Source organism: Lutjanus erythropterus, chromosome 4 (assembly GCF_056507025.1).
Source record: "Lutjanus erythropterus isolate fLutEry1 chromosome 4, fLutEry1.hap2, whole genome shotgun sequence".
NCBI lineage: Eukaryota > Metazoa > Chordata > Actinopteri > Lutjaniformes > Lutjanidae > Lutjanus > Lutjanus erythropterus.
The window spans coordinates 20,070,202-20,096,488 of record NC_139320.1 but is presented as its reverse complement, the minus strand read 5'-3'; the positions used below and the strand labels follow the sequence as shown (position 1 = coordinate 20,096,488).

At 40.3% G+C, this 26,287-nt stretch overlaps 1 protein-coding gene across 2 annotated transcripts in view; it reads left to right on the top strand.

Annotated features, from left to right (window-relative positions):
* The window catches only part of dscamb (Down syndrome cell adhesion molecule b), a 159,072-nt gene that overhangs the window by 5,581 nt on the left and 127,204 nt on the right, over positions 1–26,287 (top strand). For both annotated transcript variants that reach the window (XM_084717299.1, XM_084717298.1), the window contains exons 2-3: positions 23,959–24,276; positions 25,541–25,687. In XM_084717299.1, coding sequence (XP_084573425.1) covers positions 23,959–24,276; positions 25,541–25,687 — 465 coding nt within the window. The remainder of the gene's footprint in view (positions 1–23,958; positions 24,277–25,540; positions 25,688–26,287) is intronic.

The window sequence follows — 26,287 nt, the reverse complement described above, 5'->3', positions numbered from 1 at the left end:
AGCTGTATAATGAGGGCTACTCTACTGTACCCTACCTCCTCGAGCCTGCCTAGCTCTCTAATTAGGAGCAAGGTTTGGTGACTGGTGTGTGTGTGCGTGTGTGTGTGCGCTGCGTTTCACCCAATGTAAAATCTAATTACCGATCACACTGTGTCTGCCTGGATTCCACTGAATCAGAGGTGTAATTGCGCAAGCCCGCGTGTAAATGTCTCTTGCATTAAAATGTTAACGATATCATTTAGCATCTGCAGGGAAGAGCAGAAAAGCCCTCAGCACCCAGATGTAGGTGTTTGATCATGCGTGCAAAGTGAGGTTGTAGTACATCTGGCGGGGGTTTCCCTCTCAGACAGGATTCTCAGTAGAGAGGATGTTTTTAATTCACTCAGCACCTGTCAAAGTGACATGTTATATTACTGTGCTGCACTGCACAGGTACTGTAGTGCAGGAACTGGTGTAAAAGCTTTATTTGACAGTTTAAAACAGCCTAAGTCAAGAAAGAGGCACTCCTGCTCTCCTGTGCAGAAATGCTTCCATCTTTCATAGATTTTAGGAAGAGTTTTGGAGATTAGATGATGCCTACCAAAGACACAAAACATCTTGACGTAAGTAACAGTCTCTCAACTCTTTCCTTGATCCAAAACTCAAGACTAGGGATGCACAGTCTTGGAATTTTGCCTAATATCAAACGTGCTGATATTTTCTAACTCATTTTGGCCAATTGCTAATGCTGATGCCAATATATGCACATATTTTTTCGACCTGATTTCAGAGAACATAATTTCTCTCCAGTGGTGGAATTAAAATATTATGGCAGATGCAGACAAAAAAAAGCTTTTCAAAATGTACACATTCACTGAGCAAAATAAGAAAACTATTGCTGATTCATCATAATGAACAAGACAATAGGGATACTTCACTCAAAAATTAAAATGATTGAAGGTTTAAATTTTTAATCCACAAAGTACTGCCGGAGTTTCATAGGAAAGCAATGTTGCAGAATCTCCCAAACAATGGAAGTGAATGGTGACCGGTTTTCAAGCAAGCAAACAAACAAAAGACAGAAAAAAAACACGAAATGCCTCCATATTTCTCGTACGGCATAGTCCAAGACATTTTTTGTCATTTTTGGATGAACTATCCCTTTAAGATGGGCCATTAAATTTGTAGTGTTAAAGGAATGTGATTTGGCTCCTCCTTGGATTACTGATGCTAAGCAATCATTGCAAATTGCAACTTTTGCATCAGATACGGACACATCGTAGACACGCTTGTGGCACGTGTGTATAATCAGAGCTTATCTTATCAGCCTGTTATATCAACAGAAATATACATATCAAGCCAACACTTAATTCTAAAGCTTTTATCAGCCAATGCGAAAAATGTGCTAATATTATCATGCATCCCCACTTAAGAGTGTTATATCAAGATATACAGACTGGTGCTGATCAATTTAATGAGAAAGATAGGCTAACCCTGCATGCAAAGCTTGCTTGATCTATCAGTTTGTGGCATATAGTACATCTTGCTTTGTTCTAACTATAACAATGTCAAGCCCTTTGCCAACAAAATAAGATCTGTATTGAGAATGAAATAATTATAAAACCTCAATATCATTATGTTAAAAACACTACTTACCTATATTTCACAGAAAACAACTTAATCTCTAAGTTAACTTGAAGGTCCAGTGTGTAAGATTTAGGAGGCCCTGTTTACAGAATATAACAGAAACGACATGTCATATTCATAAGTATGTTTTCATTATTGTATAATTACCTGAAAATGAGAATTGCTGTGTTTTCGTTACCCTAGAATTAGCTGTTTATGTTTACAGGTCCTGTTCCATGGGTTACGAGATGTGTACACGCTTGGAAGGGGAGAGTGAGGCGTATTCATTGGTTGTAGTTTTTATGGCTAAATGCCACTAAATCCTACAGACTGGTCCTTTAATTGCAGTTACAAACACGGGTTGATTATATTAGGCTGAATCAGTGATTGGTGATGTGGCTATAATCCTTTATTATTGTATATGTAATTTTATTTGTCATGTTGTTGTATATGTCATCAGTATGTACTGTATCGTGATGATATAGTACATACTTAAATTGAGAGAGTGAGTTCAACTAGAGGTATTAAAGAGATAGATAACACAGTATAAGTGATGTAGCATGGTTGTTGACAAATATATATAATTAGGGCCCGAGCACCGAAGGCGGTGCGAGGCCCTATTGAAACTGAAGGAATTATTCTTTAGGGCCCGAGCACCGAACCGGTGCGAGGACCCTATTGAAACTGTAAAAATTATTCTTCTTATTATTTTTCCTTTTATCCTAAGGTCGCATTTTTGAGGGCCTAAACGTGCTCAAAAAGTCCCAGTTTTTTGCACACTCATCAGGTCTTGTGAAAAATTCAATATTTTATGGTCGTTACAAAGGGGCGTGGCAAAATGGCTCAACGGCGCCCCCTAACACTTTTCAAAATCGAAGCCCCCAGCTTTAACTTTGCCCTAGGCGTAAGAAATTTGGTACACCTATGTATCATGTCGGGACGGACAAAAAAGCCTCTTGGAGTGACCCCCTAAACCCAACAGGAAGTCGGCCATTTTGAATTGTATTTTCAAATTAAGGTCATTTTTGGCCATTTTCACACGTCGTACTTTAACGAACTCCTCCTACACGATTAATCAGAACAGCTTCAAAATCACTGTGTACCATCTAGACTACTTTATGATTAAAAGTTATTAAAAGATCGCGCTATCGTTAAAAGGTGTGGCCGTGAGGTGGCGGCGAAATTTGACTTCTCGCCATGAAAAACAAAATTGCTAGAACTTCAGCATAAAAGGTCCAATCTGCACCAAACTTCACATGTTTGATAATAGTCCTGCCCTGAACAGATGTCTATGAAAATATTCCATAATTGTCACAGCGCCCCCTGGTGGCAACAGGAAATGTCATGTTTTACAGTTTGAGGTACTGTTCCCACCACATTCACCATATCTGACTCAAATTTGGTGAGTGAGGCCTTAACAAGTTGGTAATGCTATATTGTGAAGATTATGACGTATCGTCAAACGGCGTTGCGCCGAGAGCGCGGCGAAGTCGATGTTTCGCCAAAACGCAGAAAAGTGGCCTGAACTTCAGTGTCCTTGGTCATATCTGCCTGAAACTTCACATGTGTGTTAATGGTCCAGGTCTGAACATGTGATATGAGTTTTGTTGATGGGCGTGGCCAAATGGCTTGGCCACACCCCTTAAACATCAGCCCCTGTGGCACGTTTCACCGACATGCACGAAACTTGGTACAGATATGTATCACATGCAGACGCACAAAAAAGCCTCTTGGACCCATTGGCCAAACCCAACAGGAAGTCGGCCATTTTGAATTTTGCAGCCATTTTTGGCGTTTTCCACGCATTGGAATGTGAAGAACTCCTCCTACAGGATTGATCAGAACGGGTTCAAAATCACTGTGTACCATCTAGACAACATTGTGATCAAAAGGTATTAAAGATATACGCCCTCGTTGAAGGGTGTGGCCGTCAGGTGGTGGCGAAGTTTGATGTCTCGCCATGAAACACATATTGCTATAACTTGGGCGGACATGGTCCGATCCCCACCAAACTTCACAAGTGTCATAGAAGTCCCGGTCTGAACACATCCACGTGACAAGCAGGAGACATACTCACAGCGCCACCTAGCGGCGACAGGAAGCGACGTCGAATTCCTTAAGGGGACGTCAAAAGGCCCTGACAATCACAGAGCCTCTTCGCCCGGGGCGAATCCTGCCACGAGGCCGCGGCCGCCGGCCCCCCGAGTGGCGCGGGTGTGCGAGGGCCCGTAAAACGCTGCTTGCAGCTTTAATCTTCTTATTATTTTTTATCTTTTTCCCCTAAGATCGCATTTTTGAGGGCCTAAACAGGCTCAAAAAGTCCCAGATTTTTGCACACTCATCAGGTCTTGCGAAAAATTCGATATTTTATGGTCGTTAGAAAGGGGCGTGGCAAAATGGCTCAACGGCGCCCCCTAACAGTTTTCAAAATTGAAGCCCCCTGCTTTAACTTTGCCCTAGGCGTACGAAATTTGGTACACATATGTATCATGCCGGGACGGACAAAAAAGCCTCTTGGAGCGACCCCCTAAACCCAACAGGAAGTCGGCCATTTTGAATTGTATTTTCAAAATAAGGTCATTTTTGGCCATTTTCACACGTCGTACTTTAACGAACTCCTCCTACAGATTTCAGCGAATTGACTTCAAAATTGGTTTGTGCGAGCTCGACAACTGTGTGATCAAAAGTTATTAAAAGATCTTCGTATCGTTGAAGGGCGCGGTCGCTGCGGAAGGGCGAATTTTGATATCTCGCAACACCCACATAAAAAAACACGAAATTGCTATAACTTTAGCATAAATGGTCCGATCTGCACCAAACTTGCTGTGATGGATAATAGTCCCGCCCTGACCACATCTATGTCACAATATTCTGTGATTGTCATAGCGCCCCCTGGTGGCGACAGGAAATGACATGTTTTACTCTTTGAGGTCCTGCTCCAAGCACGTTGACCATATCCAACTCAAATCTGGTCAAACCGTCTTTAACATGTTGATAATCGTGTATTATGAAAATCGTGCCGTGATGTCACACTGTGTTTCCGTGACGGAGCGGCGAAGTTGATGTTTGGCCAAAAATGAAAAATTAGCATTAACTTCACTATACTTAGTCGAATCTGCCTGAAACTTGACATGTGCATTAACGGTCCAGGCCTGAACATGTGATATGAGTTTCGTTAATGGGCGTGGCCAAATAGATTGGCCACGCCCTTTAAACAGAAGCCCCTGCGGCACGTTTCACCGACAGGCACGAAACTTGGTACACATATGTATCACACCCAGACGCACAAAAAAGCCTCTTGGACCCATTGGCCAAACCCAACAGGAAGTCAGCCATTTTGAATTTTGCGTCCATTTTTGGCGTTTCTCACGTGTCGTATTTTAACGAACTCCTCCTACAGGATTGATCAGAATGGGTTCAAAATCACTGTGTACCATCTAGACAACATTGTGATTAAAAGTTATTAAAAGATTTGATCAGACTTGAACGGTGTGGCCGGGACATGGCGGCGAAGTTTGTCTCGCCATGAAACACGACATTGCTATAACTTTACCATAAATGGTCCGATCTGACTGAAACTTCACATGTTTATAAACAGTCCAGGCCGGAACATATGGCATGAGTTGGGTCGATGGGTATGGCCATATGACTTGGCCACGCCCCTTAAACAGCGCCCTCCTCAGCAGGTTTCACCGATCTTCACGAAATTTGGTACACATGTAGATCATGCCCAGACACACATAAAAGTCTGAGGGTCTCATAGGCTAAACCCAACAGAAAGTCGGCCATTTTGAATTTAGTGGTCATTTTTGGCGTTTTCCACGTGTCGCATTTTGACAAACTCCTCCTACAGAAATGTTCCAATTGACGTCAAAACTGGTGTGTACCATCTAGACAAGCATGTAATCAAAACTTATTAAAAGATTTGGTCAACGTTAAACGGTGTGGCCGTGGCGTCGAGTTTTGATGTCTCGCCATGAAAAACGAAATCGCTATAACTTGGGTGCAAATGGTCCGATCCTCACCAAACTTCACAGGTGTCATAGAAGTCCCGGTCTGAACACATCCACATGCCAATCAGGAGACATACTCATAGCGCCACCTAGCGGCGACAGTAAGCGGCATCGAATTCCTTAAGGAGACGTCAAAATGCCGTGACAATCACAGAGCCTCTTCGCCCGGGACGAATCCTGCCACGAGGCCGCGGCCGCCGGCCCCCCGAGTGGCGCGGGTGTGCGAGGGCCCGTAAAACGCTGCTTGCAGCTTTAATTTCAATTTATATTTCATCATATTGCCCCTTCCCATAGGTTGAATTTGTTTGTCTGGCAAACAGCACTTTGGCCAAATCATCTGTGGGTGCATCAGTAAACTAAGCTATAGACATATGTCCCAAGTGTCTTTGTTTGCTGTGGTGATGATGATGAAATCACTTCAAAGTAAAAGTCATTTGCTTTATTTTGTCTGTCTGCTATATAAAAATGCTTGAAATATGCACCAATAACACCAGTTCATAATGATGCTACATAATGCTGCATGACGTAATATTAAGTTTTCTTCCCATCCTGTTGGCCTCACACTGATCCCACCTCCTAAAAATTACATTTACATACTACTCATTTTCAAGAGGAAATATGCTTTATAAGAACTCTCAGATTGCTTTTTTTTGATCAACAGGAGTAAATATTGTAATGAACGTATCTGTCAAATCATACCATTGACTGTAAATAAAGATGGGTGACGCATCTCCACTTCCTCCCACTGCACAAAAATGAAGACAAAATATCACGGATAAAAGTGGTGCCATCTTGCACTGTTCACATCATTTGGAGCCTGAGTCTATGCAGTAGTGACCAGCATTGAAGCTGCATTATTGTGTTCCTGCACATACATCCAGCCGCTTCAACTGTGAGCAGTAATGACATGAAACCCCCTTTTTCTAGCATCAAATAGCAAACTCATTAGGAAGACAAACACCTGAACATGCACCAGCATGATGACAATTACCTAAAATGACAGAAACCTTCTCTGGAAAATTTATTTGATGTTTACTTTGAGTATTTAGTTTGCCCCATGTCCCATCTGCTAACATGGAGGGGGTGGTAGTTATGATCTATGCTGCAGCCTGGCACAAGGGGGCAATCAAGATGTTTTCGCTTCACTTTTTGTGAGCTGCCATGGGGTCCATCTTTATATATGTTAATGGCACTGACCAGTTTGCTCTGCACTGGAGGTTTCAGGTTTCTTTGCCAGCAGTACAGCGATTGGCTTTTGAAGTTTTTAGGTACCAAATCTAGTTTGCTGGGGTAAGTTTGAAGAGAATACAGAGCCGTCTCCCTCTTTGGTAGAGGAATGTAAAAGCACCACTCTTGTTGCAAACTTTGCACAGATACAAGTGAGTGTAGTCAAGGTCAGACATTTCAGGGGACATTAACAGAAGAAACATTTGTTTGAGTGTATGGGGGTTTGCTCCCTGCCCTGTTTAGAGGAAATATGTTTTGTAAGAGACGCATGCCTCTAAAATTAAGTTTTTTATGAACATGAGTTATCATTGTTAATTAATAATAATAATCACAAATCACAAAATGATGATACTCAACATATCTGCAAATCATTTTGCACCATTTGCATTTTTTCATTTACCAAGACATGAAAATTCTCTTGGGAGAATGCCCTGTTCTCCATAAGTCCACCCTGACAACCCTCCTATGAAGTCAGCATGGTACATAAATGTAGTATTTAATATTTTGGAAGAAAACTTGCAGCAGAACAGAATCTGGGCAGCAATTACGTTGCCAATGAAAATCTAGCAGGCAAAGTAAATTATTACTATATAAAAGAGCCATGGTTGCTTGTAGAGAACTGTAGGTTTTACATCTCTGCCCTCACATGTAGTAATTCACACATATCCGTATAGGTGTATTCCTCCTGGATCTTCTGGATAGAGCATAGAGATTGTACATGCCCACATAAACCTGCAGCGTACTCTCTGTTCTGTGTGTGTGTGTGTGTGTGTGTGTGTGATGTACACCGCACACTCGGCCCATAGTTCTTGTAGTGAGCTCCCCTCCAGAGCTTTTGTTCATTGTGGGAGACAGGTGGCCGAGGTGTGATGAGTTTGCTATCCATCACCCACCAAGACAAACATTCACGCTGGACCTCATAAATACTGCCTCTTAATCCAGTCCTCCACATACCAGGGCCAGGCTTTGAACTCGACACACTCCGGGGCCCAAGGCTGAATTGATCCCCGCGACTCTGGCCTGGGCATGATGCATGTGCCTGATGGATGGTGGCTCACTAACATGTCCACCACTCTCCCTTTCTCTTTTCATGCTGCCTTTGAGCTTTGCTTTCTCCCCTCATATTTCACGGACTCCTCCTGTATATGCCGACCTTTTTAAAAAATAATCACATCGCATGTCTCTTCGACCTCTCCGCAGTTTTCCAGCCGTATATTTCACATCCACATCTCAATCAGATTATTCAAGAGTTCGGCATTTTCAGGAGATATTTCACCCCCGTGTTTCTGATGCTCCACAGTCCGAATATTAAAGTAGGCTATGGGATAACAGAGGAGGCGAAGCTGGATAGACAGGGTGACAGAAAGACAAATGGGTCCAGCTTGGTTTCTCGACACTGCTCTTTATTTTTAAACCTGGCACAGATGCTAAGATTTAAGACCAAGTTAGTGGCGGTTATTTTTAGCTGGCCATTTTTAAAGCGCTGTCATCTTGTTGGAGTTGAGGTAAGGGTGTGTGTGAGAGTGTGTAGCATGTGTGTGTGAGGTGTGTAAGGTGGGTGCTTCGTTGTGTGTTTGCGTGTGTTCACATGCAAGCACCTATACACTCTTAGAAATAAAGGTGTTAACTAGAACCATACAGGGTTCCTCAGTTTCTCCCCATAGGAGAATCCTTGGTTCTTGGTAGAACCCTTTATAAGGGTCCCACCTGGAAGCCTTTCAAGGGGTTCGACCTAGAACTCAACATGAAGGGTTATACCTAGAAAAAAAGTTCCACCTGGAATCTTTCAGGTGGTTCTACCTAGAACCTGGCTCATAGGGTTATACCTGGAACCATTGGTGACAGATTTCACCTAGAACCCATATGAGAGGTTCTACAGAGAACCCTTGTATGGTCTAATGATTCCACCCAGAACCCTCTCTGGGGGTTCGATTCAGAATCCTTCTTTCCACCCTCTTAAGGGTTTCATCTTGAACCCACATAGGGGATTCTACCAAGAATCCATATTCCAAGGGTTTCATGTAGAACTCTCCAAGGGGGTTCTGAAAATGTCCCCTGTTTTGTAAGTCTTTCACCTATAACCCTCTTGTCTTCTGAGGGTTCTACAGATAACTTTATACAAACAAGGTAAAATCACAAGAACACAGGTAAAAATAACAGATTAAGGAGATTTCAGATACATCTACATTTACAAGTACCATTCGAAACATGGGTAAACATTTGAATATTTGAGGGTGAGCATGTTTTAACACCCATGCCTTCAACAAATCTTGACGAACCCTTTCTTCCAATGAAGCTTCTTTGGCTTAAAAGGGTTCTGGCTAAAACCCCAGCCCTTCAGGATGAATCATTTTTGAACCTTTATTTTTAAGAGTGTACATGTAAGGAGGCAGGGAAAGAGGTTTACGGAGTGTGTGTTGTTGTGTGCACGAGTACTTTCCTGTGTGTGTGTATTTAATTGGGGTGCTGGGTGGGTGGGTTAGGGCGTGACGTGGAGTGGAGCCACAGGAGTCTGATTTATGTCCTTCTAGCCACTCATCGATCCCCCGGCCCGGTGTGAGACTGAGTGCATTGTCAATAATCTTAGCACTTTGTGGTATTCCTAGAATTCCCAGACCTCCTCTGCTCTGACCATGGTGTGATGCTGCAGTAAGCCATCTTGTCCAAGATCAAATAAGAGGGCACTGGGCCTGGCAGCGGTGCATGTGATTGTAGGGTAGTCTGGCAGTGAATAGATCATTCTGCAGTGGCTGCATGGGCTGCTGAAGGAAATAGAGAATTGGATGTATTGTTCGCACAAAGAGAGGTAATTTGGACAGAGCCCTGCATGGGTCCCCAGAAGCATGTCGCTGTTTACATGTTGCTAAGTGTCCCCGTAGACTGTTGCCAGGATGAGCTCTATTATGTGTTGCTCTGTGTCTCTCTATCTAGACCATCCGTCCCCACAAGTGATTATGCTAATTAGTGTTTGATCAGATGATTAAATTAAAACTCGATTCATCCAAAGTACTAAATGCTCAGAATACATTTGTGTCTGCTTGGCTGCCTGGCTTTACACACCACAAGTCCCCCCGGTATCCCAGCCTCTAGAGGAGAGGTTGACCAGAGAGGAGAGGGAAGAAGAAAGTGTACAAAAATACCTCTCCTTTTTATTCAGGCAGCGCCACATAGAGAAGGAGGGTTGTAATAAAGCAAGCCGGGGGGCTGAGGGAGAGAGGAGGAGAGGTGGAGAGAAACGAGGAAAAGGAGAAAATAAGGATGTGTCTGTGTGTGTGTGGTGGGGGTGGAGAGGGTGGGGGGGTGCTGAAAGGAGCCGTGCTGTGGTCCCCTAAGTGTTGAATAAACATGCTTGGTTTAGGGAAATGGCTGCGATAAATGTTTAATATGATAAGTCCATAAAGACGGTCAAATGAGTCTGGAGTATTAAAATGAGCATGGCACGCAGCAGCAGTAGCAGCAGCTTTAAAGGAGGAGGAGGGGGGGGGGGGGGCAAGGAGGGGGTGGGGGCCGATAATGGCAGGCAGAGCTAACAGGATGAGAGCAGCCAGCTGCTGTGACATCAACATTAACACACTCCAACAGCTGCTGGTCACAGACGTCTCCTGGACAAAACAGGGACAGCCCTATATCTTCAAAGGGCTGCTATGGCCTCATAATGACATTATTACCTGTACAGCATTAGTGGTGAGTGTAGCATATTTGTATAACGTTTTCAAAATAAAGTTCAAAAGTGCTGTGAAAAAGGTAGAAAGAAACCCCAACAATCAGTTGGAATGAAAAGAGAACCAAACCAATGTTTTTTTTTGAAAAAAAGAAAATACAGGAAAGCAATATGTGATTAATATATAACATATAACAAACCAAACAGCACACTGCAGTATTATCAGAATCAAACAGTTAGATTTCAGTGATGCAACAAGACAAACTAATAGTAATTTTAATTTAAACGAGAGGTTTGTTTCATTCATTGGCAACCACCAACTCACTTAACTCACATACATATATAGTTTAGAGAATATTATAGACCCAAAGCAAAACCGACAGGGGTGGGACTCGGAGAAAGTCACAATTACAAATCCATGTGCTGCTTCAGGTGCAGTCTGTGGCAAAGTTAGGCTAGTGGTATTTCAGAGCCATGGTTGTGGCCACAGATTCTAACTTACACAAACCTCAGTCAGATAAAGGATCAACCAGTCAGGCAGACTAGACTAACATCTGCACCTGCACTCTGTCTGCCACAAGAGGATGTAGAAGGGGGCAGGTTAACAAAGGAGGTGCATTTTGATCATTTTACTCTCGTGGGGGGTTGCATCTCCCTTCATCCCCCCTCAAATCACCTACTGGTCACAATTATGTGTAACAGCAATTCTGTAAAAGTTTATATACACTAGTAATTTATAGCAGCAAACATGTTTTGTAAGAAATACCTGATGCCACCTGAACTTGGATTTCAGCTTTTTTTTAAATTAATGTATCTGCAAATATTCACTGACAATGTATTTCATTCATTTTTCCTACACCATCCTCTCTTGTAATACAAGATCTGCTTATAGTGAGGAAAGCATGATTAGTGGTTGTTATGTTTAGGCACTCACAGCACTTGATTTATGTTAGGGAAAGGCCGTGGTCTTGGGTAAATATTGAAAGAGTCCAAAGTGACTTCATGCTTAACATGTTTACTTTATTAACATTTAACCATGATTTTCCCCTTATCTCAACCAAATTGATCATGTTGCCAAGGTGTCATGCCATTGTTCCGACTGCCTTATCCAAAACCTCAACAGTCCCTTATTAGACCCCAATGGACCAAAAGCCCATTTGTCTGACAGTCCATTATCCCAAAAACAAATGCCCATTGCTCCTGAAATACACACTCTCCCTGCAATTGTTATGCTGCATTCCAGACAACTTGAAACTCAAAAAACTCTGACCTCCTACTAGGAAAAGTACACTGGAAAAGACCTTTGACCTTGTTGGTAAAATCATTTAATAAAACCTGTTTTACATGTATAGTATATTGATGTCAAAATATGTCACCATTGTTATTAAGCACTGTAAAATAACTCATGTGCCATTTTCCTCCTCTGTGTTGTTTATATAATAATAATAATACAAACCAGAGTTACAGGGTACTTCACAAAATAAAGATACCAAGAAATAAAACCACATTTTAACAGCACATCATCATCTCATGCAAGGAGGGTGCATCGCTGAGGGTTCAATTTGTGTACACTTGCCAAAGAAGCATCAATTTGTCACAGTGGGCCATGTTTTTTGCGGCCTTGTGCACCTGGAGCGTTTTGAGGTCAGAAGTTGGAAATTTCAACCAGGAAATTCTGACCTCTGACTTTGATTGGAATTCAGTGACTGCTGGCCCTGTCCATGGTGTTGAATCTGCAGAGGTTTTGCCTTTAATAAGCCATCTTTAAGGCCTTACTATCATGACATTTCAAGCAATTTACTGGCACAGACAATTTTGTTAAGAGTTAAAATCATCAGAGTTACTTCAATGAGGTAACTGCAGGTAGAGTGGGAATTTTTGGAGCAACGGTCATTTGTTTTGGGCTGTTGGGTCCATTTGTACATTAGTAGTTTGCATAGTTTGCAATGATTTTTTTTTATATTATAAACCCATCTAAAAATACAAATATTGAGTTGGTTAGTTGATTTGAACATTACTTGCTTGCATTCAGCACATGGTAACCAACTGAGATGAGTCACCACCTAATAATTCAGAATATAAAAGCAGGATTTTAAAAAGTTTTTTTTTTCACAAAGGTGTGCCCTGTCTAGTTAAAAGATTGAGGTAACACAAGTGAAATCAGATTGTTGAGGGCCAAAGGCTGTCGCTGTCAGGTCATTCTCTTCAGCAGCCTCTCATGTCGCAGCTCCTGTACACTGAAACCTCCATGGATGATGCATTATGTTAGCTGGCATGCAGGTGGACAGCGGTCATGTTAAGACACTATCAACATCAACTCTTTTGATGGCCCTTATCCTTGATGGTTGGTGACATAATAAGGTTGGTTGTCCAGTATGTGCCATGTCTTCTTGTTTAACTGAGGTAAGGCCTCTGCCTTAAGACATCTGTACAAGAACACTGCTGCTTAATTGTGTTATCAAGAGAGAGCGTGTATGCTGACCATTAGATTATTTTGGAGACGATTCGATTATATCCACTCCGGTCTCAATCAGACATGTTTGAGTATGATAGTAAATTACTAAGAGAATCTTCAAGTATAGAAGTTTCTGATGTCTGCTGCTGACTGGCAAACTGGATCAGCGTAATGCTGAACTGTACCTGTCATCCAAAATATAGCTCATGTCATACTAATGTCATACGACTTTTGGATGACTGACAGATTAAACACAATGAAACTGTACTTGAATCATGGCCACAAAAAATGGTTTTGTAACTCATGAACAATTATCAGATATATTTGTATATTTGTTTATTTGGTTCATGATTAAACATGTGATTGTCATCACCCTGGATATCATGATTAAATCATCTGATGGGATTTTGTTTTGCGTGATCCCAAGTGCAGTGTTGGGGAGTAACTAGTTACATGTAAAGTTGATCTGTAATCCGTAATTTGTTAATACAAGTGTATTCTTTTCAGTAAAAAAATCATATGCAAGATATAACATTCATTCTCACTGTGCAGGCATGCCTTTATTTGGCATATTTCCTGACAGTGCACTTCAGCCTTCAACCCTTTTTAATAGGGTAATTTGTAATCTGTTACCTATTACTTTTCAAAAGTAACCTTCCTAAAAGTGGTCCAAGTGTGGGCCTGGAAATGAATCTGTATTATTTTATCTTTTCTATTAGTGGAATATTTTCTGTTGTGGCAATACATTTCTGCTGTCTTATTTGATTACTTAACCCCATGACCTTTTTTTTTTTCTAGGTCACTTCAACACATTTTGTCTTTAACCTTTTCAGCCCCTGTAGTCTTTCCAATGGACTTACTGTTTCATCGCACTGTGCAACAGAACATCATCCAAATCCTCACATCTTAGACTATATTAAAGGTCACAACATTACAGATATAAAATATAGAAATTATAGAAAATATGCATTCATTTGATACTGAGGTGCATTTTTCTGAATGTAAGCATGAAGTACTAGCTTTAATGAAGTGCTACACATTGACATTTTACCGAAACACTCAAAATGAGTGATTTAAATATGTTTTAAGTGTCAGGCTTTGGTTCCAAAACAAACCTAATATTACAACCAGTTTGATTATTTAAATGTGAATTTAAAACACACATCAGACTGCATTCAAAAGCTACTGCTTGTCTTTTTGGCAGTTACTTTTTGTGGCAAACCACCAATGATGCACCTCGCAAGAATAAATGAACCATAAAAAATATTTATAAATATATTCCCCGAGTACTGTTTGTCAAAAGGATTAGCATTAGCTTTCTATAAATACTTAGTTTTATTCTTGTTAATTAGGTTGAGGAGAGGAAGCACCACAGAGCTGCTCTCCTCGGGTTCTTGGTAAAATTAGAAAATTATTTTAATTAATAGGTAAGATTGCAGGTGTTGAAAATTTAAATAACTATAATAAGTTCCAGCTAATTGCAAAAGCTGCTGTAGATCAGAAGCATTTTCTAGGCTCACACTGTGAAACCAAACTCATAGTAAACATACAGTGAATATATGAGACGCTTTGAATATAATCTTTGTTTTATTTACTTTATTACAGACGTGGGTTTCCCTACACTATGCTGCTTACATCACATGGCAGTATTAGATTTGTACTAGTGGAAGTTTTTATTCATCATCAGCAGCAGCAGAGGGAGCTGCTATAGTTTGCTACAGTATAATCCCTCATCAGATCCTCTCTCTTGCTCTCATCATCAGCAGCAGCATAATTTAGACATCAATGTCTTTATCGCTCAGTTTTACTAAAGTGAGAAACAGTCCAGGGTCTCTGGCTTCCCCTTGATGAGACAGGCAGCCACTCTGGCCCATTTAAGACATGAAAATAGACCGGGGAGGAGGAGGCTCATCTGCTGTGGGGGCCTCGTTTTAGCGATTCCCGCCCCTCCTAGACATCAGAGGACAGATCTGTCGGTGTGGATCAGCAGCCTGCGTACAGCCAGCCCTTTCTACTGTCACAGCACTGCTTAATATTCATGAGAGCAAATTGGAAGACAGTCATTTAACTTCCGTGCATGGTGTATTGCCTCTGGGCAGATCAGATCACTGGGAATGCTTACTCATACTGGACTGCTTGGCCCCAAACGTTTGTTGTCTGCCTGTCTCAGAGCTGCTACATGTTATTTATATCGGATTCATGGCTATATGTACTTTGGTAAAATATGATTTCAACTCTTTTAATCACTTAAAATGAAAAAGAAAACACATATAATTACAGCTGTGTCAGTTATTCTTGCTGCATGGCAGTTTATCACAACCTCCCAGGTATTACGTTTTTATCAGAATTTATTGAAGGATACTGTCATGAGAGTAGCATAGCTTTTTTGAGGAATAGGGCAGTATGTAGCGTGTGTGTGCAGCGTGCAAGTGATGAGAACAAGTAGCCGGCTGACTGACAGTATTGCTCATAGTGGAGCAGTAAGCAGTCAGTCTGGCAGTAAATGTACAGTACAGGTTGCAGTGTGTCAGTTCATAAACAATGCAACAACAACAGTTCTGGTGAGATTGTACTTTTTAGAAACTTTGTAATACAGTCTCAAACTGCAGCACCTTTTTTTTGGGGGGGAGATTTTGGTAAAATAAATTCACGACAATGAATCCAACACCGAATGTCTTTCTGTTGAAATCAGTTGATGTTGTTGTTGGCCGTCCACTGCCAATCCCATGATGCACTGGGTTTAGTATCAACCATGCAGACTGTTCTGTTTTCCTGGGTTTGTTTGTGTACAGCTCTAATCTCAAAAACATTGCACAATGGAATAACATAAGATTGACCAAGGGGTGGATGGTAAACATTATAGAAAGTACACTGGTATACTTTTGTACTACGGTATGAATTTTGACTCTGCTGACTGGTATAGCGCTCACTTTGCTTGATCTCCAAAAAATATCGAGGAGACAACAAGCAGAAAATATCTCTGAATTATGCTGGTTGAAGGTGGTTACTAGATGTGGTACTACTTGATACACTTTTTTACATTCATTATTCCAGTTCTGCATATTTACTGTTATTAAAACACCTCTGTACTATGTGAAATATTTCCCTGTAATAAGAGTACTGTAATAGCTGCCAGTGTTTAACCCCTTTAGAACCATTTATATTGACATTTTAAGAAAAACAAATACACTGTGATATATACCTTTACCGTCCAAACTTCAAATTTTACTGTGATATAGATCTTAGGCCACACCACTAAGCCCTAGATTGACCCTTGAAAGTAAAATTAGGGGTGATGATGGTACTGAGCATTACATTACCTCAGTATTTCAGTAATGCAGTTATCGTCATAGTCAAAGTCCTGTTTTCAGCTGCTGTGAACGCAGCTTGATCACATTCTTTCAGCACTGCATAAATAATACCAATCCTGTTATCCATAAATCCACAGAGCAGAAATGGGAATTTGTTAAGGTGGAAAATTGCTCTGGCTACTGTGAGTCTTGAATGTGAGCGAGCCAGGTATGATCTCCATGTCCCAGGCATACTTGCCCTGAGGGCACAGAGCAGAGAGCTGCTTTAATTACCCAGGGTTCCTGCTGTCACATTGTCACTGCGAGGCACCCGGTGCCACGCTGCCATGCAGTGCCGAGTCCCCCTACCGCGGCGGCGATGACAACTCAGACAATGGCTCTGCTCGCTCAACAGATGCAACGCGAGTGCCCTCTGAAATACGGGAAACTGAATCAATCGCACTGTCTCTCTGATTCTCTCTTTGCCTCTTCTTGTTTGCTCTCTGCTGTTCTCTGTTCTTTTCATGTCAGAGTGTGCATGAAAAAGGCAGCAGCAGCATGAAAGACAGAATATGTAACTATGGCGTGAGAGTTAATAGGCTGTCACCAGTTTCCCACGTGGCACTGGGACTATTCACTTAACGCTGCAGGTACACAAAGTGAGATCAACTCAACGTGACGTTTACATGCTTTGATCAGGTGTCCGAGAAGCAGATTCCCCAAAAATAGTTAGGCTGTGAATACAATAAGATCATGTTGCAACTTCTTCCTGCTTGTGATTCAGCAAACAGCCAGTTAGTGAATTCATCTTTACCTGCTGTTTGCTCCCATCAGCATTGATTGCACGTTTACTTAAATGAAGCGCCCCAGTGGCTCTGAAAGCACACTGTCATGGTTGGTTACACCCTGTCAACTGATCAGCTCTATTGTGTGAAGGATCACAGTCCTGTGATGATACTGAACCATAGGTGTTGTTTGTCATATTGTACAGTAGCTCTGTGGGAACATTACTGCCACTACTCTCCCAAACCACATCCTAAATAATAAATCATTAGAGTGTAAATACTGTGAAAAATGAGTTTGCACTAGATTTTTGTGATAAATTTCCCATAATTGTCACTTAGTCAGTGTATTACCTTACTGGAAACTACGCAATTTACTGCTGTGGACAGGGTCAGCAGGAAAGCATATTTTAGTCACTTAAAAAAAAAAGCCCATTAAGAAATATATATTTATATCAGTAACACTGTACCTTCCTGTGAGGCTGCCTTTTTTGACAGGAAGCCACTATTATGTTGGCCAAATATGTCTCCCTCTCTCTCAACCAAACTCCATCGGTCTAATCAGTCGTTTAACCTCGCAGAGCACAGGAGTTGTTGATCTACCACTGCCTCGATCTGTTAGTTAGTTTGTGTTATTTTGTCACTTCTCTGTTTTAAAAGGTTAGTTTTGGATTCACCAAAATGACACGACAATGCACGTAATAAACAGACGGAGGCAGTGGTAGATCAGTTACTGTGTTCTGCAAGGTAAAATTACTGATTTCGCCCATGAAGTCAGGTTGAGCGAGAGAGAGAGAGAGAGAGAGCTATATCTGACTTATATAATGGCAATTTATAATCAGAAAGGCTTTCTGATGGCAAAGTAAAGCAGTGAAAGTATTCTATACCTACTGTACACTGCAGCTGACCCTGTCCACAGCAGTATATTGCTTAGCTTCCATGTTATCAATTAGTACCTCACACAACCCCTGTTCCAGTTATCTGTTGCAGTGGAAGCCCAGAATTATTGTGGAGAATGGGTGATTCAAACACCATTAACTATTACATTATTATTATTATTATTATTATTATTATAATCTGCAGTTGTATCTCGTAACTTATTGTTTTACTTGCTGTTTGGTTTAATATCAAGTGGCTGTAATGACTGTAAAGAAGCCAATCTTGACTCGCAAGCTCGCCATCTCAACTTAAAAGGTGATAATAGGACAAAGCATGTGGAGGGTCTCATGTTCATGCTTGCCAAAAATCCACCCCTGGACCTATAGTAACTTTGTACTCACCTCATCACTGTAGAGATTGTAAAGGTCTGTGGAGTCTGCTGGATCTAGCTTTGTAAGTCGAAATGTGGAGTAAAAAACTATAAAAATTAAAGTACTTATCAGCACAAGCAGTTGGCTCCTAAGTCAGCTGTATGAACACTGGAAATTGCAGCAGTGCAAAAGACAGTTGTAATAATGTAGAATCTCTATGATCCTGGTAGTCAGTGCGGTCTTATAGTATGTTAACCTACAAGTATACGGACCAAAACTATGACAATAAGGCCCAGATTAAAAAATAAATCTGCATAAAGATTAACAGAATAAAGAACAAACGGAAAAAGTAATTTATTAAGTTACTATTCAGTTTATCCATTTTATTAGCTCTATTAATTTTAGAACTATCCACTGCTGTATCACCAGACTACAGAGCAGCTTCTTCCCTCAGGCTGTCAGTCTTTATTTCATCCTCAGCACTCCACATTGTAAAATAATTTGTTTTATTTTTATTTTCATTATCTTTTTAAGACAATGTACTGTACAGAATTTTTGCATATGATGTTGTTTTTCTGAGTAGCAAAAAAGGGAACTACAACTTAATCATCATCATACAATCCTGTGTTTTATAATGATGAATAAATCTGCCTTTTACCTTGTACCTTGTAATTGTTACAACATGACCCAGAGTCATATGTTATCCCCACAAATTGTTATAAGGCTGGTATTCTTGGTTGGTTGTGTTAGTCAGCTTTCCTGCTGGCCCTGAAACCAAAAGATTTAAATGAAACAGCCTTTTTCCTTCTTTCCTTCTCCCTGAAGATATCCTTTTGGAAAGAAAAAATCATAGTCAATTATAGATGCATATAATGCATTATTGAACAGTGTCATTTATTTCACCTTTACGCTTCAGCTCATGAAAAATTATGCCAATTACTGATTTCCTCTCGGGCAATGTAGTAAGTGGTTGGGCCCTGAGGCCGTTTGTTGGGGCATGACACCGTGCTCTTTGCGAGGTCTGAGGGGGTGATGTACCTGCGTCACCGGACCATTTGTGGTCTGGCTCCTGAGCTTAGTCAATTAGGAAAACGAGTAGCGCGGTGATATGCACCCTTCCACCAGAGTCCATTTCTTTTTTTAATTAAATCAATCTCGCTATCACTCAGCCAGTCTAAATTGAGTTGCTCTCACATACTTTTAATATGTGAAATAGACGAATATCAAAACAGCCATGACATAAATCCTAATCCAATTTCTCCGATGCTTGCACAGAATAGAAGCTTTCCAAGCAACCACACATTTCTTTGATCTACTTCTCTCCAGCCATTTGCTATTGTGCTGCCGTAATGTTCAAAGTATCAATTAACGAAGTACCCAAATTGTATTTGCTGAAAACTTTGATGTGTGCAGGTTGTGCCTGTCACTGGATTTTTTTTTTTAATTTGTGCAAATTATTTTTGCAAAACAGCCTTTGTCTTCACTTATTTCCACAAATCCTCCCCATATGAGCATATCATCAAAGCAGGATCTCAGACAGTATTTTGCTGAGATATTCTATTCTGTTCTAATGCATAAGCCAAAGACTCTCCAGTATAATCACCGGCACATTTCATATTTCATACACAAAGAAAATGTCTGCTGAGTGTAACATCAGTAAAGGCTGTGTGTTTGAATATAGAGACATGAGTGATTTCAAAGTGTCTTCTCCTTCTCACTAACCTTGAGCACCGTCCATGAACAGTCCCCTCATGGCTCCAGTCTGTATTATCAACAGAGCACCGAGAAGATTGATACTCCCTGTGCCAGCTGGAAAAAAGAGAATGAATCAGAATTTAATATGACTTTGATGTATTATTTTCATCTTGGCCGGTGCCACAGACCCACTGAGAGCGCAGCACCCTATCCCACCGCATTTTAAAAGATTCAAATTGGCTAAAACTTTTTGATGTGAGAGATGGTACAGGAGTAGTTCCTCTGCTGGGAGCATATACACGTATGTCCGTAAATTTTATTTAGATAGATAAAGTCAAATCTGTGTCAGAACCAGTGTTTTCTATGTGACATCCTCTGTGAAATTCACACAATCCTTGTGCCTTGTGTATGGCTGTCAAAGCACAACAATATTGCTCATTACCATGAGGATTAGGGTCAGTTTAAACAATTCAGGATATAATCGTTTTTCTAGTAAAAGCTTCAGCTTTTCAGAGATTCTTTCAAACAAGAAAATGTTCTGTTAACTGGTCTGGCTGGTATTCTTTATATTGCAAGCTACAACTATTAGTTGATTAATTGTTTAGTCAGTCGAGAGACAATTAGTTGCCAACTGTTTTGATAACTGATTAATTATGTCAGTTATTTTTCAAGCAAAAATGTCAGACATTTGCTGGTTACAGCTTCTTAAATGTAAGGATTTTTTTTTTTTTAACATTTTATAGACTAAATGATTGATTGTGAAAATAATTGGAAGATTAATCAACAATGAAAATAATTGTTAGTTGCAGCCCTAATAGCAACTTAAACTTACCCAGTTTATTATTCATTATTATTAATCTGTAATAAACATGATGATAGTGGAAAGCAAAGTTACAGTAAGATAGATAGATAGATAGATAGATAGATAGATAGATAGATAGATAGATAGATAGATAGATAGATAGATAGACACAGACAGATAAATAGATCAGCATTGTAGGCTGTTTTTATCTAGAAACTAAACCTTTAACATATGCACAGAAATATGTGCAGAACCAGAGTTGCATGGTTAGTCATCACCTTTTACAATTCACAGATGGAAATAACAAAGAGTTCTGCAGCAGTGAGTCAGGAATGTGCATTGTTAGCATTTACAAATGAAATCTGCGTACATACAGAGACAGCCAGCCAGCAGAGTCGCATATAGCCAAGTAAACGAAGAAAGAGATTCAGTCATCAGGCTGTCCTGCTACTTACAGGCCATCACAGCTGACATGCTGAAGAAAACAATTATATTATAGAAGCAAATTCTCTTGACCACAAATATATTCTCATATTGTAGTATTTTTGCTTTGTACTTATTTTCTTAAGTCTGTTTAAATATTGGCTCCACAACAGCAAAATGTGATTATTATATGTAGTGTTGGTTGGATATTCTAACAGTCATTAGCTATACTGCAGTTGCATTTTCTGGCATAATTTTTTGTTTCAAATAAATCTCATGGGCTCCTCAAAGCAACTACATAAGTAAGCACAGTCTCAGTGTCTGATATTATAATATTATGACTGATTTTACACTAGTTACAGTATGAATCATTTACACTAGGGCTGTTCAGATATCAGATTTTCCCCACACAGTTATTATGGACAACAGAATTCATGAAAACAATTACTGCAATTTCCACAGAAAATTAAAATAAATAAAATAAAATAAAATAAAATAAAATAAAATAAAATAAAATGCTGTTGAATTTATTTTAAATGTCTTTTTTGGCAAATTAATTTCATTAATGTGGGAGATCATGACTGCAGCGTTCAAAATCAGCTTTTTAGTACAAATGTCAAATGACTAGTAAATATTAAATTTTTACCAGCCACTGAATAGATTACCATTGTTTTTTTTTGTTTGTTTGTTTGTTTTTTTCATTGGCAAGTGGAGCAAATCTCCCAGCATCTTGCTTATTTTATCAGCATTTTGCTGGTGGCTGGTGCTAATTTTGGACCCTGCATATCTGAAACTGGTTTAAGAGAATAAAATATGTTTAAGAGGTGTGGAATTATGTTTAGCATTGCACGCTTTTAATATTGTTAAACTCATGATGAAGTAACAAGCACATTTCCCTCAAAAATGTGGTGTAGTTGAAATACAAATAAGCAAAGAATGAAATGAAAGAAGAAGTACCTGAAATATGATGAATTAGTAGATGTGCTACGTTACTTTTCACCACTCAAATATTACAATGTAAATATTGCCTTAAAACTGACAGAACAACAAAGTACCTTTTTTAGATGACTTACACACTCGTCCTCGCCTTCACTTTGCTTTAATCACACAAACCCATAATATTAATTCCCATAAATGTGCGCTGGTGGGTTTCACTCATATTTAACTCTGTCAGCTCCAGGACTTAATGAGTAAATATTGTGCACCAGCCACAGGGAAACATCCTAAGATAATGTGCACACTTCCCACCTTGGGTTTTTTTCCCCTCTGAAAAATCTGAAGTGATTAAAAAATAGGGGGAAAATAAATCCTTTTTAGTGTTATGTTAAATCCGCACAGGTGTTGCTACTTATTTAGCTGATTAGATGTGTCCTCAGGACTGCATCTCCATCACTCCTGTTTTATAGTTAAACTGCATATGTCTGTCAAGGCAGGATAACTTACAGTGTGCCTCTCATTCATTTTACTATGTTTGTCTCCTCTTCTAATTCAAACTAAGACACACAAAAATATCTGATAATCATACAGAAAAGAATTTCAGTAAATCCTGTGTTATATTTTGTTTTCATGGCCACCATTAAAATCTCGACATAATAATCCATATAGCCAGGCATTAATTATTGGACATGCCCCCCTTTTCTTTCCTTTCATAAGGATGAAAAATCCACATTATGTGAAAGCATATGCCAGTTAATGTAATACAGAGTGCAGAGATGTTAGCATTTCAGAAAAGATGCAAATGCCCAGATCTCCAATATGTCAACAAATTCTTGCCAAAATAAATGCTGCAGTATTGATCTTTGTTGTGCTAATAAGTTTGAATGAGTATTCCTAATTTGTAACAACAATCGAGTGCTGTGTGGATGTGCGTGTGTACATGAACAGGTCATTGGAGTGTCTCATTGCTGGTTGAGAGCTGCTGGAGCAGAGAAAAGGATGGAAACGTCTGCAATTTGAAACCTTGTTAGGAATTTATGAAGTGCTAAAATGTTTTCTCCCCAGGGAGGGTCCCAGCCAGCTGCCAGTGCCACTGTAAGCCACTTAGTGCAGAGCCTCTGGGCTCGTCACCAGGCTGAGATGGCAAGCGAGATACACACACACAGAAATACTGTACATACAAGTATTTGCGCCTGAAATACAAAAATACAAACAGGCTCTCGAACCTCAGATTTGCAAACGTGAGCTGGCTTCATCACTCTGAAACCAGCTGTAGAGGACCATAGAGCTAATTGATCCGACACTGACATTTATCACCCTCCTCTCCTCTCGAGAATACTCCTGCACAAACTGCATTTAGCGTCATTCTCTTTACTGTGATGTTGGCTTGAATTAAAGCTCGAACATGGACGAGGAAACTGACCTTATTTCATAATTGATGGTAGTTTATGTTAATTTAATGTTCCCGGGGTCCCACTGATGGGAGCACATTGATGATTCCAAAACTACTGATCATGTTCCATAAATAGAAGCACTTACAGTGAATTACTTTAGAGGAATACTAATTTGAGCTTTCTGTTCTTTTAATTTATGTTTTAAATTAACATTTTCATACTCAATTAGCAAATGATCTAAATATCAAGAATGTTTTTACCATCTCATGTCTTAAGTCCAGATCACATCGAAGTTGTTGCTTCCAAACTTTATCTACCGGAACATTGATCCATATGCAATAAAAACAAACATAACATGTATGCATGTATCTTAAAACAGTACTTTAAACACAACAACAAAACATCCTGTCTTTCCTCTCTTTCAGTTTTCAGTGAGGACCTACATTCCAGCTTATACTTTGTCAATGCATCTTTGCAAGAGGTAGTATTTGCCAGCACCACAGGGACCTCAGTGCCCTGTCCTGCTGGGGGCGCGCCGCCTGCCTCGCTGCGCTGGTATCTGGCGACTGGCGAGGAGATCTACGATGTCCCGGGCATCCGCCACGTCCACCCTAACGGAACCCTGCAGATCTTCAACTTCCTGCCATCGAGCTTCAGCAAGCTGATCCACGACAACACATACTACTGCACTGCCGAGAACCCTTCTGGCAAGATAAGGAGTCAAGATGTCCACATCAAAGCTGGTCAGTCCACAGAGGAGGGCGGAGTGTAGCAGGAGTGCTTGCAGTAATAGTAACGGTTAGGGAAATAGCCATGGCACCTAACCCTAAACCCCACTTTACATTTTTTAGTCTCAAGTATGTATTATATTAAAAGCTTATCAGATAATTTTCATTAAGTGTGACCAACATGACTTGCTTGAAGTGGTAGTTCAGATTTTTTGAAGTGGGGTTGTATGAAGCACTTATCCATAGTCAGTGAATTGCCTACAGTAGATGCTGATTGACACGCCCCCAGTTTGGAAAAACAGCAGAAGCACTGGTAAAGGAAGCTAAGCAATGTACTGCTGAGGATAGGGTAAGCAGAAAAATGTATTTCAGCCACCTAAAAAAAAAGGTCAATATCAGATTAAGTGTACACTATATTTAAAATATTTTCACTGCTTTACCTTGATGTCAGATAGCCTTTTCTGTCAGGAAGCTGCTGTTATAAAGCCACCAGACTCTTTTGGCAAAACCAGAAATTTTACAAAAAAACCCCCAAAAAACCCACAGGAGTTGCTGGTTTCACAGCATTAGTTTGTATTCACAGAAGTCACACAATAACAAGAACAAACTAATTTACAGAGCCAGTGGTAGTTGAGCAGCTCCCGTGTTCTGCAAGGTAAAGTTATTGCTTTTGTCAAAGGAGTCTGGTGGCTTTGGAGAGCGCAAAAAAAGGGCAATGTAACTTCAGTTTCCTATCAGAGGTAAAGTGTTGAAAATATTCTAAATATACAAAAATGTACACATTTGTAATTGGCTAAAATGCGTTTTACTGCTGACCCCGTCCACTGAAGTACATTATTGCTAAGCTTCTGTGCTGATTGTCCTCTCTGTTTCCCCACACTGGGTGTTGTGTGTCGACACCATCAACTGTAGTTATTGCACTTCCTACCAATAAGTACTGTACCCTGACAACCCTAATTAAAATAGTCAAAACGGTCCCATTAATATTTTGTTTTTCTCACTATAATAATGCATAATTGAACACCTATATGCAGTCATAGTATTGTGATATTGGAGTTAGCTCTGTGGCTCCTGGTGCTGTGAGGGATTCAGATTGCTTAAGGACACACCAGTAGGTTTAAAGTTTTCCAAAATGGGAACTTTATCTGAGGCCTCAATCTGCATACCCACCCTGTCACTAAAGATGAAAAAGAAGTACACAGTAACACAATCAGTCTTTTATGAACGGGACTTGATGTTTATGTTTTTTTTTGTTTGTTTGTTTGTTTTTGCATTATAGTCTCACGGGAACCCTACACAGTCAGAGTGGCTGACCAGAAGGCTATGAGAGGCAGTGTAGCCGTCTTCAAGTGCATTATCCCTGCTTCTGTTGAGGCCTACGTCACTGTTGTATCATGGGAGAAAGACACAGTTTCACTCACCTCAGGTAAGACATGTTATACTTTAATACAGAACGTCTAGTGCTCTAATAAATCTACACAACCTTATAAAAATAAAGCCTAATGTTTAATATGTAAAGGTAAAATTCCAGTGTTAATGTAAGGGGTAATGTAAATATGACCCTCTTTGTAAAGTTGTAGGAGGTACAGCAAAGTCTTTTTGTGCCCACTTTGGTAAAGACAAAAATGTGGGATTTAATGTTTGGGAGGGGTAGAGGTGAGTTTCTTTCTTTTTTTTGGGCTGTTTATCCCAGCCACCCTCCTTGCTCTGCTCTGCTTCGTGTTCTTTGGACACTCTGTTCTGTTTCTCTGTGAGTCATCTTCTTACCTGTTTACTGTCGTAGTCTGCCATTACTGGGGCTCTGCAGCTCCGCACGGCCCTGTCCTTTCACTAGCCAGAGGATGTTGATAACTGTCACATTGAATCACTGAGCTTCCCTTTCCTACAGTATACACACTCCACCTCAGCCAACTCCATTTTGAGTCCAGCAAGGGGTAAAGTGGAACAGTTTACGTAGCATCATTGACCTAGTTACCCTCCTTGTTTGAATCCAGTGGCACAGCATGATAACGCAAGACACCAGAAC